The sequence below is a fragment of the Melospiza georgiana genome, chromosome 5 (genome assembly GCF_028018845.1).
Source record: "Melospiza georgiana isolate bMelGeo1 chromosome 5, bMelGeo1.pri, whole genome shotgun sequence".
NCBI lineage: Eukaryota > Metazoa > Chordata > Aves > Passeriformes > Passerellidae > Melospiza > Melospiza georgiana.
The window spans coordinates 29042897-29059949 of NC_080434.1; the positions used below are offsets into that span (position 1 = coordinate 29042897).

Sequence of the window (17053 nt, forward strand, 5' to 3'; positions counted from 1 at the left end):
TCAGATATCCATCTAGTCTGATCTTCCACCAGCTCTCAGGGAAACACAGCACATAAACATCCCTGCAACAAGTTACACCGGAGCAACCAAGAAGGTACCATCAGAAAATATCTCAGAAAAAGAATTTTGTCATACAATCTTCTTTCCTGCAATGATAAGTAAATTGTTGTAAAAGTATCTGGAGGAGAATTGGGTGGAGAATTGGAATGAAGGTGGAGGAAACAAGAGGCTGGGAAGTGCATTTGCTCATGTGCTATGCCAAAAAGATGATAAACTATATAAGCAAGCTTGAGCCTCATTACCTCCAAGATGGTTTGGATGTTGCTGGGCTGGTGTTTCAGAGTGCTCTTTTTTTTGTTGGGCATTTGATTTTATTTTTTTTTTACAAGAAATTAAAATGAAAACTCTATGTCACTGACAGAACAGTGTTAAAAGAAGCCAAATAATGACAGATCATAAACTAAAACAGTTCCCTCCTTCCTCCACAATCACTGGTCTTTTCAAGTATGAGCCATTAAGGATGAAAGCTGTAGATTGTTTTGATACCTACAAAGAAGACAAGGCAAAATAATGAAGGGAGCCTCTCCACAACAGCACAAGTCCAGCTATTAAAGAAAAAAATTCATTAACTACTCCTGGCTCATACTGAAGGTCATGATGGTTTCCCAAAACTGACTTTTAAAAAGCCCACAATAAAGAATAAACACAATTTCCAAAGGAAGCTCCAGTTTTATTACCATGCCTTGCTTGCTAGTTGAGCTAAAGACTTTGAGAGAGCTTTTGACCTAACCTCTGGCACCTCCTCTAAGACAGTATTTGTCACCCTGACAGCAAGGGGAATGATTTCCAGCCCCTCAACTTGGAGTAATAATGACATCCGTCTTGTTTTCACCCCTGGAGACTGAGCACTGCCGAGTTTGGAGCAGGCACTGCTCAGCCACATAGAGAAGAGCCACAGCAAAAACCCACGCGAGATTTAACCTGTTCTGGACCAAAAAACTTAATAAATGAATGTGGTTTGGATATGTTCCTCCCACAAAGAGTTAACTAAAGGTAAAAGGAGGTTTGTACAGAACCATACAGCACTGGTACTGCTGTTTGTACCACAGCCTAGAACTCAACTCTTGCTAGCTCCTGAATCCATGTTTGGGGCCAGAGAAGGAGAAAGAGCTCCGTGCTCCCTGATGGATTGGTGTAGGTGACTGCTCAGCACAGCAGCTGGTGTTTTACAGCACACACAGCTGCTGGGTGAAACAACTCCTTGCAGCAGCACCAGTTCAAAGTCCAAATCAAGCACAAAACAGGAGCTTAAATATCCCTATTCCCAAGGAAAGGATGATTTCTTTCCACTCCCTCTCACCCCACACACACTTTTCTTATGCAGGTGACTAAAAGTTACAGCACAGAGAAAAGAACATTGCTCCATTTCAATCAGAAGCTAAAACTTTGGGGGAGAACATTAACAGCAGATTCTAAAAACATTTTCATTTCCTTTTGATGAATTTTTTAAAAGTGAGAGAGAAAATTACATATTTTGTGCATTTCCAAATCTGTCTGCAGGGAACATTTACCCTTAAATCAGGCCAAATGACTACATGTTTGTGTACAACCACAGCCCTAGAGGAATGCAGAGGAATGCTTCTTCTAGTATTAAAAGATACTAGAGAGGGCAAAATAAAAACCAAATTGTCTTTCACAGTGCTTCCCTTCTCAATTTCTGCTAGATGAACCAGCCTACCTAACATAAAAAACCAATAAATTCAAACATTTGGTTCCCACAGACACAACTAAATTCTTGCAAGAATCTTAAATCTCTTGCTTTACAAATAAACTGTTCAAAGTTTTGTAGTGTACATTTTTACTTTCTTTTTAAAAGGCACAGATATATTTCTCCAAGAGTTGTCAGAAGCAAATAAAGCAGCTTTTCAATGCAAACATTTTTTAAAACTAGTTTCAAGTGATGTGACACAGTTCCATGATACAAAGTTCAGTGACTTAATTAGAAGTCAGACACCTTGATCTTACTTTATGGCAGAACAGGTGATATTTTTTTCTGTTAGTTTCACTTTGTTTATTTTGGAGTGAAAAAACAGGAAACCATTCTAGTACAGAAGACAAGAAAGCATTACAAACTAAACCCATGACCTTTCGATTCTGTACACAATTTCAACCTCGAGACAATTGTTTTTATTTGTGGTTTTTGGTTGTTTTTTTTTTTTTCTTTCAAGTTCTGGCCAAAAACCATAGTAAGCAAAACCAGGGGGAAAAAAAGCCCAAAATAAACATTCTTTTGACAAAAAATGCAATATTTTCATACCAGATGAGACAATGACAAATTGCTAATTATGACATAAGTATTCTTAGACAAACTGATTTTATGCTAAAACTGTACCAGCAGATTTTACTTACATACTAATCCAAGCAATCACCTGATTATATAATATTAAACACATATATAATATTAAACACATATATTTCCTTCTCTAGATGTTCTCCAAATAATAGTTACCAAAGAGTGGTAACCCTTGATTGTCTAACTCATTAGCTTCCACTTAGAATGGAATCAAGCTTCTTGCAAATTTCCAGTGCCCATTCTCCATTAACAACAATGACTGTGGTGATGGACTAAACCACAGCCAGAGACATTTCATGTTCAGTTTCCCCATGCTATGTGATCAGAAGAAAGATGCCAGATCACAAAGTTTAAGACACTTTGAGTTTCTAGTCTTGGCTACAGAACCTTCTCTCCCTTCTACCTTGCAGTTCCTGAACTGACAATTGGACTGGAAGAGTGAAGCTGGTCCAACTCTCACATCATCTTTTCAAAGTGTAACAAACATGCTGAGTTCTGCCTCTGAATTTTCTCCAGCAACATCCACTTCTGCTGCTTGTTTTAGTAACTCAAGAAATGCTACTGGCATATATATCCTCAGCTCCCTCTTTTCCCAAAATCCTGCTAATCCATGGAAACAGGAATGATGGGGGCAGGCAACCTATTGTCTCCAAAGCCATCACAGAATACCATGCCTAGCAGTGCACTAGATGAGGTTGCTGACCAAAAAAAAGTAGGTGCAAGAAAACAAAAATCCTACCTGGATCTTTAGAAAGGTAGCAGTTGCTTATTTTTTGGCCTCAAAGATAATACAAAGAGATGTATTTAATGGCCTACTTATTGCTATCTTTAAACAAACTTTTTTTGGCAGAACTGACTGCTTGAGTCCCATAAGACCAAGTAAGATGAATTAAATGATCAGTAGCAAAAGCTAATGGGAAAACTGAGAAAGCCCTGAGACAAGTTACAGCCCACATAATTTCTACACATTTGACAGCTAATGGTTTCATTTTTTGTTATTAGGTAGATTTCAAGGCATTTTCCTCTTGACCACTGAAAAAAAATACAGGAACTAATCATTGGCCTTCTAGAGGACTGTCTTTTTTGAGACCTTGCCAGCACATTATCTTTCTTCTTGGTTACTGTTACCTACCCTCCTTCTCTGTAACACATCAAAGATAACCACCAGCAGTGTTATTTGTTAACTGGTTCTCTGTGCTGGCTGGCTCTGCAAATCCCTACTGAATTAAATCTCTTTTCAGACCAACTGTGCCATCAGTGAGACCACACAGTGGGTGTTAGAATACTCACATTTCCACCTATCCTTCTACCCAATTTCTCTCAATTCCTTGGGAGCAAGATCCCATTTACTTCTTTTGGAGAACGGAGAACTGCACCTTTATACTTTTTTTTTTTTATAATTTTTAAAAAGTGTTTAGCATTAGTCATAGACAGGCAGATTTTACTATTACTGTTTTATTTATTAGAAAATTCTACATCTCATTCTATCTCACACCCACTCTGTCAGCTTGGCTTTGGGAGGGAGAGAGATTATCAATAAAGGACTACTGGGATGGGTGCACATGCCCAACAATCCCTAAAAATAATCATGCATGTCTTTAAGTCTGTGCTAAAGGCTGTCTTTCACAGGAAGCTTTGTTATTCTGCCTTGCTTGTACCAAAACAGTGCAAACTAACTCAAGTTTAGGTATTCAACTGAGAATGCTGTATACTGGAACTTTGAGTACACGGTGAGAGTGAAGTCTTACATGCTTTGAGAAGTTACTTGGCAAAAAACCTGGAAACAGCCAATGATGCCCAAGCTTATTTTGAGATTTCAGCTCCATCTAGCAGAAATCAAAATGAGGATATTAAACAACAAAAAGAGATCTGAGCACCAACCATGAAATAAGTTACAGTAAGCCAACATAAGAGGCTCCCAAGATTATTTAAATTATGAACTTTTCCTGCCTGGTCCATACTATCTGGTCCAAACACTCACTGCTGCAGAGATGTGCCATCCCCTTCCACTCATGCAAGAAACAATCCTCTGAGGATAAGGTGCCTTCCCTAGTGGCTGATTATGAGGGAGAACTTGCTCAGGACTTGGAGAACTACCCTGATCGAATTTGGACCATAGACCCACAGCATCCCTGCTCACAGAGCAAGAGGAGACACTTCTCAGAGTGCAGTGGCTCTCCATAAAGCAGCTCCACTTTGAAATTAAACAAGACTGAATCTAGAATTCAGCACCTGTTGTGAACAGACTTCCTGGCAAGATTTCTTTGTAAACAGCTAGCAGAGTAAAAAGGGAATCCCAGATGACTGCTCTGCCCCTTTTCATACTGCAAAGACACAATTAAGATTGAACAAAGGGGTATACAAACATGTGCCTGATTTTAGAAAAATATTTACTATGGTTATACTAGAAATGCTTAAGACAGATAAGGATATTTATCCTAGAAATAAATAAGATTTTAAAAGTGATAATAAAAAAGCCCCAAATAAACTAAAACCATTCAACATCCACTAAGGTAAAATAAAGTAAATAAATTCAGCCAATTGGTTATTTTCATATGGTTGGATTTCTTTAAATGGTAATGAAATCATTGCTAAAAAATCCATTGTTATTAAAATAAAAAAGTTGGCTCAGCCTACCAAAATTAGATTTGTAAGTTGCTGGTCATTCCCATAATTAAATCTGTGTCACAAATTTGCAAGAAAAATGGACACTATGACTAATGCATTTACTTGCAGCACTAGTGCTGTCAGGCTGTGTAAATCATTATGCCTGCTAAAGCAGACTAGATAAGAATTCCATACATTTTCATTAACCAGCTAAGCTTTGGGTATATGTGAGAAGCTAACTTTATTCTCTGCTAGCTTTAGCCTGCATTTGGAAGACAATGTAAATAAAAATACTAGCCTTGATTTGGTGAGCCATGTGGCAGCTCCAAAAATTATTTGAGCATTTTGAATGGCACAAACCAGCTCTGTCCCCTCTGAGAAATGGTCAGATAACAGAAAAAACCCACACAGACTTAGTTTGGACAAAGGAGATTAATGGAATGATGGGCACCTGACACGAGTCTCATTTCATCTATTATGTTTCAACAGAGAAAGAAAATCTAGTCCATAGCAGCACTGGAGGAACTCTTAAACAACACTTTGCTGTCTTCTCAGGAGCCCAGTGGTCACCAGAGCAGAGTCCCCAGAATTCTCTATTTTCCTCTTGACTTCCTGTCCCCACAGGCCTTCAGATCTCAGTTTCAGTTCTTCATGGAAGGTGAAGCTGATGGTTGTTCCTTTCACACCAACTGTTCATAAGCCCAAGGTACCAAAGAACCAGCCTACACTGACTCAACACCACAGGCTGGATATTCTTATGGGATTCCCAGCCCACAGTCTCAAGCAGAAAGGAGATTCATGAGAGACAAAGATTACCAAGACTGGTCCAGTCTAGCAGTGCAGAGCATTTTGTGAGGACACAGAGTTCTGGAAGTCCATGTCCCACACACAAGGCATTACATTGTCACTGCAAACTGAGTGCAGCTCTCAGCCAAGCACACCTCCAGGGCAGGAGCAGCCTCAGTGACAGCTGGACAAAGTCAAAGGAGCTGAACCACTCCGGCAAACACCATGGAACAACCAGCAGCACAGCATGTTTTGCAGTCTCCGGCCCATTGCTCTGTGATTTGCAAGGACTTGTCGTCTTCTTTTAAAAGCAGAACTGAAATGCTTAGGAAGCATACAATGCATACAACATTAACAATTCCAGTAGACCAACACTTCACATTCCAGGCAATTTCTTCAGCCTTTAGGTGCAAAGTATCCTCTCCTCCAAGTGGAAGCAGCTAACACAGTGCTTTCTATCTTAGCATGTGCATGCAACCTTGAGACAACCAACCGCTCTGTATGAGTAAAACACCACCAGAGTATATTAAAACCCCTTTAAGAGGAAAATTTGAAATCACTTCTTATGTTCCACAATTATTGTAAAGCAAACTGCTTAAATGAGGGGAGGAGATAATGATATTAACTACCCAGCTCAGAGCAATCCTCTATGGTATGAGCCTAAATATTCTCTTGGCTGAAATTTATGTAAATTGAATTCATCTATCGTTAGTTATTACTAATCTAGCTATATAAAAACACTTTTCTGTAACAATTAGTTTTTTCAAACACTGGGTTTTAATTAGACCTGAGACATTATTAAACTAAGTCAATAAAATAACATAAATATGTAGTGTATCATTCCATGTACGGTTTTGTCTGTATATTTATAGGAAGATGGACTTTGGTGGATTTAAAAAGGAATTACTTTGTGGTTGGCTGGCAGTTTTTGTAAATCTCTTTACCAATGGAAACACCCCCAGGTCCTTAATCTAAGTGCATTTCTGCTCATCAAGACATATTTGGCATTTCTACATCTTGCATATCACAAGATGTTCCATTTCATCTGAATAAGCTGATCTCAGTATCATTCTAACATTATACTGAGTATTTTCCTGCAAACATTTTGTTCCACAACTAACTTTAATTTAACTTCTCAACACTATTTCCTAGTCTTAAGGGAAAAAAAAAGGTGGGGGCAGGAGAGCAATCAGCACAGCACATCTTTCAGCCCTTTTAAATCCGCCAGTTTGACACTATCACACACAGGCACAGGCCCACAGGGCACAGTGTGAAAAGAGAAAACACCATCCTGGCTTTGTCACGAGTGCCACAACCTGCCCACGTGCTACACATGGTGAGACAAGGAACACAGAAAAACTTCAGCCTTGCTGAGGTCAGAGCCTTCCAAATAATCCCCATAAAGTTTTGGTCACAAAGGTCTGTAACTCCATCTAAGCCTGTCCACACACAGCTCATCATTAGACACTCCTAAGAAAAATGCAGATGTGATTTAGATTCATCCTGAATTGAATATACAGGAAGGACATAGGTTCTCCACCCATAGCCAAATCCATAAGTTAGGCACCAATACAAACTGATGGATTCCCAAAACCACTTCCATTATGTTGGAAGAAACAAGTCAATTATTTTTACATTTTATAGAACAGTTTTGACTTCAAAGAAAGAAATATATATATACACATATACAAACACATATGTACTTAATGCTTTGGCAGTTTTTCAACAGCAAGCTTTCTTTGTGAGTGACCACATGCTTGCCAGTGCTCCATATCTGGAGCAGCTCAATTCATGGTCATGTAGACCCACACCACTGTGAAACTACTGGAAAACAACTCTGTCTGCTTACTGCTGACCCTGGCCTACTACCACATGTCAACCACAAGGTCTGTCCTATCAACTTCATAACTGGAAAAGTTTGTAAGAACAAAGCACTCAGTAAACATATTTGTGATTTCCTTTGTGTCATACACATGTATTCCCTACATAATCATGATTTTAAAGTAGAATTACCACAACAAATGTTTAAATGTGTCAATATATTTGTAATTTAATAGCAACCAGTGTCTTTACCATGTTATTCTAAAAAAAAACCAAAAAAAACCCAAAAAACTGTAATTAGAAAAAATCAGCTGGTACTATGGTTTCATTTTAGCTGATCTTTAATATTTTTGAAAAGTCTTTTCTGGGAACTTTGTAAGAGTAATTCTTACTGCAATGCTGCTCCAACATTTGCAAAAAGACCTGAAGGGAACAAAAAGTGAAATGAGGTAATTACGTGTAAGCAGAAGGATCATGAAATAAGACCAAAACCAAAATTAGGAGTATTACATGAAAACAAAACTAACTCAGCTTCTTGAGCTCAGATTTCTTCAAAGAACTGCAAACAGCTACTAGAAATTGAAAATATGTCTCTGTTGATTTACTAGGAGCCAGCATTGTAGTCAGATGCAGTGGAGCCTAAATTCATACTTGAAGCCAAAAAGTATCTCCAAGTGGCAGCTGAACTGAGCCTTTGGGTATTCACAGAAACCTCTTGACCTGAAAGCTGGAGACAGCAGGGAAACCAGGAGCTCGTGCCAAGCAACAAAGAGAAAATATCATTCACATAACACTCACAGACTTCAGAGCTTTTCCAACACTTCCACAGTTTGAGGCAGCCCCACAGAAGGAGAATATTACAGGTAACACAAAGGACAAGTAGTTGGGAACTGACATTTTAAATATCAGAGGGTGAGAGGTCATCCATACCCAAAAAACATATATCCACCTTCCTAATTTCAGCCTAGTCCTTCAAAAATGCAGCAACACAACTGCAAAATGCCATGTGACTTTGTCTCTTGCTAGTACAGTTCCATATACTTAAGGTTCTAAAAGTCAGCTTTTCACAAAATAAAAAAAAAATGCATGTATAAAAAGTGATTTATTTTGTATCACAATTTTTATTTCAATTTTGTAATTTGGATTCTTTTAGCATTCATTCATTTTATACATCACAGTATAAAACTGGGATACAAGACTGGCATCATAAACACTTTCTTCTAAACATGCATAAATTTTAGTAAGAGCAAATTCAATTATTAGCTGCCTAAATGAACAATCAGTCAACACATAAAATAATTTTTTACTTAACATTCATTAGTATCACTCTAAGCAACACATCAGTAAAAGAAATCTATTCTTCCTTTTTTCATAAATATATTTAGTGTTCTTTACTGTGCCATTTCCAAATGTTTGTAGACCATCAGGACCACAAATACTGCCTTTGCTTTTTAAAGAAACAGTTATATTTCCAGCTGGATTGATTGCTTTCCCATATCCAGCTATTTTAGTGTGTTCCTCAGAGACATCGAGTGGCTTCACTGACAGTAAAATATGCTAAACAAATGACAAGTCACTGAGTAAATTAGCATCTACTCTCTGATCAGCTGGGTCATGTTTTCTTTTCAAAATCCATGGCCTCTTGATAGAAAATAATGAGTATTTGATGGGCCTTATTAGAAAAATCAATATATTGATGCCCATGTCTGAAACATCTGCATAATAATAGGTTCTGTTAACCCATTAAGGAGAAAATTAAGATGTGTTTACACATTATTAATTTACCATGAGCAGAGACAATTTATTCACTACCTTTCTCAAGAGTTTAACAAAAAGAAAAGAAATTGCAAAATCCATATTTAAGGGCATGGTGACATAAGCTGGAAGATGATTCAAATTTTTGCCATCTGAATCCACCAACAATTATGTGAAAAAATCCAAACACACCAATGATACTGTTAAAAATAAGACTATTAAAGCACTTGCTAGAAATATTGTGTTACTTACCAAAAAACTTCCAAAAGCAGAATTAAATATTGCAGCTGCCTAGAGAGAAAAAAATGATAAATATCACCAATGGTGCAATAGCTACAGTGCAGGAACAAAATGTCCTTCCCCCACCCACCAAGCTATTAGAGTCTCCAAATACACACATACACAGAGACCATTAGGCAGTTAGCCACTGCTTAAAAAATTGCCAGTCGCCTGTAACTTATGAAGACTGATGGATTCTGGTTTATGCATTCATAAATAATGTGCTGAAAGGGACAAAAGCAGGAGGAGAAGAAAATCTTTGCCGATAGACTGAAAAGGAATATCCACAAGAACTAAGAATATTACACAGAAGCTTGGTCTCACTACTCGTGCTCTCATAATTTTCATACACTGAACTAATAATTAAAATGAACATTAGCTGATTTAACTAAAATACTGCATTTTTATACACTTTAAAAAATAATAATGAAATATTAATCTGGTAAATAAACTACTTTAATAGTTCATCATAATAAAGTATTGACAGAGAGAATTTCCTGTAGCTTGACAAACAAATTTAAAATAGGAATAACAAAAAACCCAACAAAAAGAAATCCCACAATCTCCCGGACTACTGAGGCCAAAATGTCATTACTTTTCACTCCAAAATCTTTTAAAATAAGAAAATAAACAGTTTTGATAATGACTTAAGAAGTGTTTGTGCTTACCTAAATATCCAGGAAATACAAGATAGCAGTATTATTTCTTATTAGGAACTCATTAAACTCCAGGAAGTTAAAACTTGAGTCTTGCATAACTTTCCCCAATTACCAAGAAAGACCAGAAACTCTTGTGTGGCAGCCAGTCTGATGATGAAAAGCCACACAGCAAAGGTAAGAGGAAAGGGAGGAGGGAAATCTACATTTACGTGCCGGTTTAGAGTCAAATTAATCACCCTGGACACTTCCAGCCACAGATTAATAACAAGAGGCTGTTAGTGAGTTGAGCAAGTTTGAATAAAGTCCAAAATCAGGGTAGGAGCAGTAGCTGAACCTGCCTTCTGCTCCATGAGAGGATGCAATGAAAATGAATGGGTAATGAGATCCTTGGCTCTAGAGAGCTTAGCTTTCTTATTCAAGTTCATAATTAATTCAAAGCTTTGATAATTTCATTAGATTCCTCCTCTGCTGGCCCTATCAATAAAAGATGGCACTGGACCACAGCTCCTCAGTGGCCCAAATACAAAAACAAATGCAGGCTGGGAAACCCTTGCTGACTTGCTCACTAACAGGGACAATGGCATATGGCACTCCATGTTGTGGAGGGAGCATCTGAGTAGATACAGCTAAATAAAACATTATAGTTGACAGTTGTAAACTACAGTAACATATTTTAACACCTCTCTCTCATCAGCATTTCTTTTTTGAACATAAAAAAAAAAAAGAAGGCACAAGTCCAAACAGCTTCTCTTGCCAGATATCATAGCTGAAAGGAAGCGTGAGTAGTATAAACAATTCTTCAACAAGTGTGAATTAAATCAGGATTTTCTACTTGTCTTTGAAGCTGTGCAACAGACACCTTCATGTAGCGAGGCAAAGACACGCTGTACCCATCCACACAAACCTAGAACATGGCTACCAATCCTGATTTGGGGATCATCTAGAGATATCACATTATTTTACTTAAAACAGGCTGCAATTCCACTTTCAGGAGAAATTCTGTGTCTGGAAAGGTGAAAAGGAGAGATACTAGATGGTGGTATTTTGCCCATTATCAAACCTCTTTTATTCCTTCCTGATCCATCTGGAAGATATCTGGATTTTTTAAATAATCTCAAGCATATAACAGGGACTAAGACAATAACCTTGGACAAATTTTATACTTCAGTTGTTTAACTAGTCATGTGCAAAAGTCACAATTCACCACCAGTTCTGGAGTACACTAGTTTACAATTTTTAACTCCATTTCTCTGCAGTGTCAGAAACTACCCAGAGCAGATAATTAAACACTCATTACAGACAAAAGAAGAGAAAAAAAAACCACAGGAAGACTGCATATTAAAATACAATTATCCAGATTATTTGCCTCAGCAAGGGAGGATTTACATATGTCAATTACTCTATCTGCAGTTTTCTTTGTAAACATTTTCCCTGCAAAACAAACTTAGAAGTAATTTCTTCTCATACTCACAAACCTGGGGCTTATATTTGTGATTCTGGTTCAGTTTAAACAAACTGGTAGTAAACTGAATCAAGTGCTCCAATTTGTAATTAAACATACCTAGTAGCATAACCCTGTAGAATTTAAACACTTTTGTGCTTCCAACTCCCTTCTATCAAAGGGATACATACCTCACAGGGCATTGTCAAAATTAATTCATTCCTTAGAAAGCACTCTGAAATCCTTAGAGGGATGATACAAATAAACATTAGTGCTGACACATGATACAGCCAGGCTCTTCATTTTCTATTTGAAACATTTATTAGTCACTATTACTGCATCACTTTTTTTAGTGTTTGCTCTTTTTGTGCTTCAACTGTCTGCTGCCAGCTTAAATGAAACAATAAAACATGAAAACATTTGGATGTCTTTATAATACTCCAAGTTCAGATTTGCATGTGTTTGCAAACCATTCACTGCATTTACTACTAGTATGAGGGGAGAGCTCTATAAAATCCACAGTGAAGTCCTTTCAAAAGGTGAGTGCATAGCCATGTATTGAAATGTAAGGTCAGACCACGTTCAAAAGCAGCAGAACCAACCACAAGGCAAATTTCTATGTTTGCACCAACTCAAGAGACAACTGAAAGTCACTGCCAGGACTCTCAACAGGCAAGTACAAGAGCATGAGCAGCATCACTTGAGTTAACAACTGTACATATTAGCTCCATTAAACAACAAATTCACTTATTGTTGGGCAGGTACAATTTCAGACAACTCTGCATGGCACTGGGCTTAGGGAATAATCCTGGGGGTCTACATTTCCAAGGAGAATTCCAAATGAGAAATGACCAGGCCACCTGGGAAAGATGCCTATCTGGCAGCACTTGGCAGAAACTTTTCTTACACCAGAGTCTAGCCCAAACCTTCAGCCCTTCATCTCTTCCCCCTTTTCCTGGAATACATGTATAGAAAACACTGCTTAGATTTCTACAGTGGCAGCAACGAGATCTAAGTCCTCCTCGCAACAAAGGCTGGTAAAAGATGGAAGAAAAGGGCAAAGCCACTACCCAGGGGCTGAGCCTGTCCCTCCAGGTGTGCATTCAAATGCAGCATCAGTTACATGCAGCAGTCAAGTACATGTGACTGGGCGGCAAATCAAACAAGTGTGCTTAGAATTCAAGAATTAAATACAGAACACATTCTGAACATCCACTGCCTTGTTTTTGGTACCAAGCTAAACCATCTTGCAATTTATTAGACTAGATATTGTTTTGATAATAACATAGCCAGACTACATTAAACAACAGGAAAGCACACCCTGGCCACATTCGGAACACCTGGGCCAAGCAGCAACATTTTATCATTATCAGCAGGGTTCCAACGAAATTGTTATGCACAACTAGACAGGAACTTTACTGCAGAGCACAGGGGAAGTGCAGTGTCTCACAGCTTTGTATGTGGACCTCAGAGGAAAATGTAAGAGATTTTCTCACCAATATGTGTGTAGTGCTTCAATACCAAAACGTTTGATTCTGCAGTGTCATTTGGCAGCCCTTAGGGACACAACCTTCCTAGATGTATTTAAACCTATGCTCACCCCCAGGCACCCCACAGCTGGGACAGCACACCCCATGGACACCAGGGCCTAGCTGGCCCCAAGCCATCCCTGCTCTGAGGAAAGGACACTGCAGGGTCAAGGCCACAGATGCAGAGTAATGAAAGCAAACAGCCCCAGAACATCCTGGAAGGAAGCAGCCTGGGCATCACCCAGAGCTGTTGTGTGTCTGTCTGCCATTCCCTGCAGTTAAAACCTGAGCACTAGGGGGATGTACCACACACTAGTGGGATATGCAGCTCAAGCAGCAGCAATAAGACTAATTATCCTATTTAACACACAAGGCACAGTGAAGGAGAAAGAAAAACCCAGAAGAGCAGAAAAGAACTGGGAAGAGACAAGGACTCTCACAGTTCTAGTGCAGGATTATGCAATAGAGGACAGAGAACACAACATGGTAGTGTAAGATTTTACAGCATCGATACTATTATTGCAAATTTTAATACAACCATTTGACAGAAGAGGCAAGGGGGAAAAAAAAGAAAGACTAAATAAAGTGCTGGAAATTATTTGACCAAACAGGACAGAAAAGGAAATCTTATCTACCCAAAAACATCGGTGTAGTTTGAAAAGGTGGAAGAAGGCAGGACATTAGAAGTAACTTGAATGAGTTGGCAGAGTCCCTTTAAACAACTCCTTCAATCTCCTATTTAAAAATAAAATCTCCTGTGTTACCACAGCTCATGTCTTAACTGCTGTTTCCAATAACAAGATGTTACATCTCTGTAGAAAGCTTTTTGCCACAGCACTGTTACTGCAAACAGAATATAAATATGCCTAATAAGGTTTAATCTGTGTTGCTGTTCATAACTATTCATCTGAGTTCAGACAGGAAAAAAAATATATTCAAGTTCCTGGTTTTGAGCACTAAATTGAATCAGGTGTCCTCTTCTCTTAAGAAAATTAAGTTGCTTTTGTGCAAGAGTGTTTTAATGAGAACAGAGCGTGCCGACATTGATAAATGGCAATGACACCAGAGAGAGCATGTAAGCAGGACAATATGTGCATGTTACAGTCATACAGGCTATTTTTCACTGACTATCCTGAATGACTTCCCTGTTTCTTAAGGGGCCTATTAATCTCAAATTTAGTTATTACACAACGTTTATTTGAACATATATTTTGTGGATGATGACAGTTAATAAAGGAAATCTTTTACAAGCTGTATTTTTACATATTGTTCCAACTGCAGCTCCCAGTCATTCTACGGTATTGATGGAATAACCTCGTTATGATGCAGCTTTAAAAAAGGCACATATATTCAGATTCCTTTCTAAGCATATGGGGACTCTTAAATAACTGTTAAAATGCATATAAAAATCCTGCTCCAGCATGGCAAAAATGAAAGAGGCAGTGTTAACTGCTCAACCAAATCTCCAGAAGCCCAGTTGCCCCCTCCGAGGCAAAGCACATGCCTTTTTAACACTCCAGCATCATCTCTGGGAAACAAATAGGGTCTAGATTTGACTCTGATGTATGTACACTCCATACTGAATTCTCAGAAGCTGGAGAATACACCTTAGACATGACTCCAGCCCATGTGCCGCACATGTGATAGGGCAACACAACAGTTGTACCATGTTTTCAACAAAACAAAAAACACAAAACTACCAACCACCCAAACACACAAACTATGAAAAACACAAAACCCTCCCCAAACAACTAAACCCCACAAAACTTTGATACTGACTAAATTTTGAGTCCAAAGAAATCTTCCAAAAAAAGTGTGCTGATGTTCAAAAAGTCTCTTATAAAAATACCACATTATTCTAATTATTTTAGTAGAGTAGAAATGTGCACAACCTTATGCTCTTATTTTAAAAAATTAATCAAAAAATCCAGAGAATCACAAATACACACACACAAAAACTACACTTACCAACCAAGAAGCCTCCAGAATACCAACCAAAAAACCCCAAAGTATGGAGGGGATTATGTATTTATCCACTGCCATGTCCCCTGTGGTCCAACATAATTTTCTGACTGAGAAAAAATAGCAAAGATATCACCTAATCCCCAACCCACCCCTAGAGCTGTGTTGACAACATGAAAACATTGCTTTATTTCAACCATGTTCAAAAACCATGAGTCCTATGGAAATGACACTGAAAAGGCACCAGAAAATGGAAACAGAATAACTCATCTGTTGTTTGTTTTCATTTCAGCAGGGCTGTACCCTCTGTTCCAGGATGCCAGAGGTTGCCATCACTTGAGCAGAAGTTGGTGCTGCTTCAGGCAGGCACAGCATTGTGCCACAAGCAGAACACAGAAACAAGCTGGGGCCTCTGCTGGCAGAGTTATTGCCCCTTACCAGCAAAGTTGTTTCTGTTGAAAAACAGCCTTTAATTCCCCAATTTTTGTAGTTCCTCATATCCATCACCACCTTTTGGTAAATAATATTTACAAATACTAAAACATCTGGTAAAAGGAAAGCTTCTTGGACACACTTATTTAGGTATGTGGTTCTTCTCATTGAAGGATTTCTCTGTTTCACCAATAATTTTAGGAATACTAAGACAGATAAAGAAAACTATCCTGCTCACTTTATTTTTGTTAGAAATACTAACTTGTCTCTACTGACAGCAACTGGGATGGCCCAAGGGAGTTCTGGAGTGCCAGGATGGTATTTCTCACTCAGAGGCAGGAGGAGGTGAAGAAAGAATGAAAACCAGGAGAGTATATGCATTAAAATGAGGTGCTTTTTTAGAGAGGAAAAATCAGAACGTAAACATTTGCTAACAATTCAAATGGCAAACATTAATCATTCAGGTCTCAGGAACACTTATGTGTCACTCTACAAATTTCCACCAATTCTAATATATAGATGAGTAACAGGAAATCCCTGTTTAGCAAAGGTTGGAAAGCAAGACTACTGTATCACATTTTACTTGAGATTACTTGTAAAACTGAGCTCAATGAAAATAAAGGCTTTTGTCATCAGAAAGATCACATGAATGAAGTCAGGAGGAAAGAACCTCTGTCAGGAGCTGGAATGTTCATTTTCACATTGAAAGAAGCAAGATTTGGTCTCCTCAGCTACAGAAGAGATGAGAGACTTCATAAACAGTGCACAGTGCCTGAGTAGCCCATGCCATCAGCTGTACAATGCTGTCACCTTGTTCATAATTTCTTTGCTTTATCCTAAATGGCAAAGATTTACCCACACCAGATGATCCTGTGGCTGTGTGGGGAAGAAAACTTGTGTGATGTTCACAAGAAAAACAGGAAAAAAAGTCATCTAGGCCAGATTCAGAAACAGAAATGTAGGCCACACACAAAGCCTCGTCTATTCCTTCAGCTACCAAGGTTAAGGGAGTCTTTCTAGCAACTGTGATCCTCATCCTTTCAGCAATGTGAGTAGAGACAGCCACCAACACTCTCACCCCATCTTGTGTGACAGTCATACCCCAAGCCCAGCAGCATTCTGAAGATCTGATTTGATTTTCCCATCCTCCTGCCAGCTGCAGCTCAAAACACAAAATCACTCTCATAGGACACAGTTGTGCCTTCTGCTGTTGGCTCCTACGTCACCCATCCCAACGGGGCTCAGTGACCCGAGCACCTACAGTGGACTTTTGAATACCAACATGAATAAACAGAGGCAGTTTCTCTTTTTTCCTCTCTTCTACTTAAAAATTGCAAATGCAAACATTGAGATGACTGCCCAGTGCCAGTGTAAACATTGGCACAAGCAGTGATTTAAAGCTGACAGGCTCATTACAACACAGACTTTC

The 17053-nt window shown here is 38.5% G+C and overlaps 1 protein-coding gene across 1 annotated transcript in view; it reads right to left on the reverse strand.

Moving 5' to 3' along the window:
- SLC10A7 (solute carrier family 10 member 7) overlaps positions 1-17053 on the reverse strand; it is a 138750-nt gene that overhangs the window by 82423 nt on the left and 39274 nt on the right. Inside the window, exon 5 of the mRNA XM_058024257.1 lies at positions 9575-9613. Within this exon, the coding sequence (XP_057880240.1) occupies positions 9575-9613 (39 nt within the window). The remainder of the gene's footprint in view (positions 1-9574; positions 9614-17053) is intronic.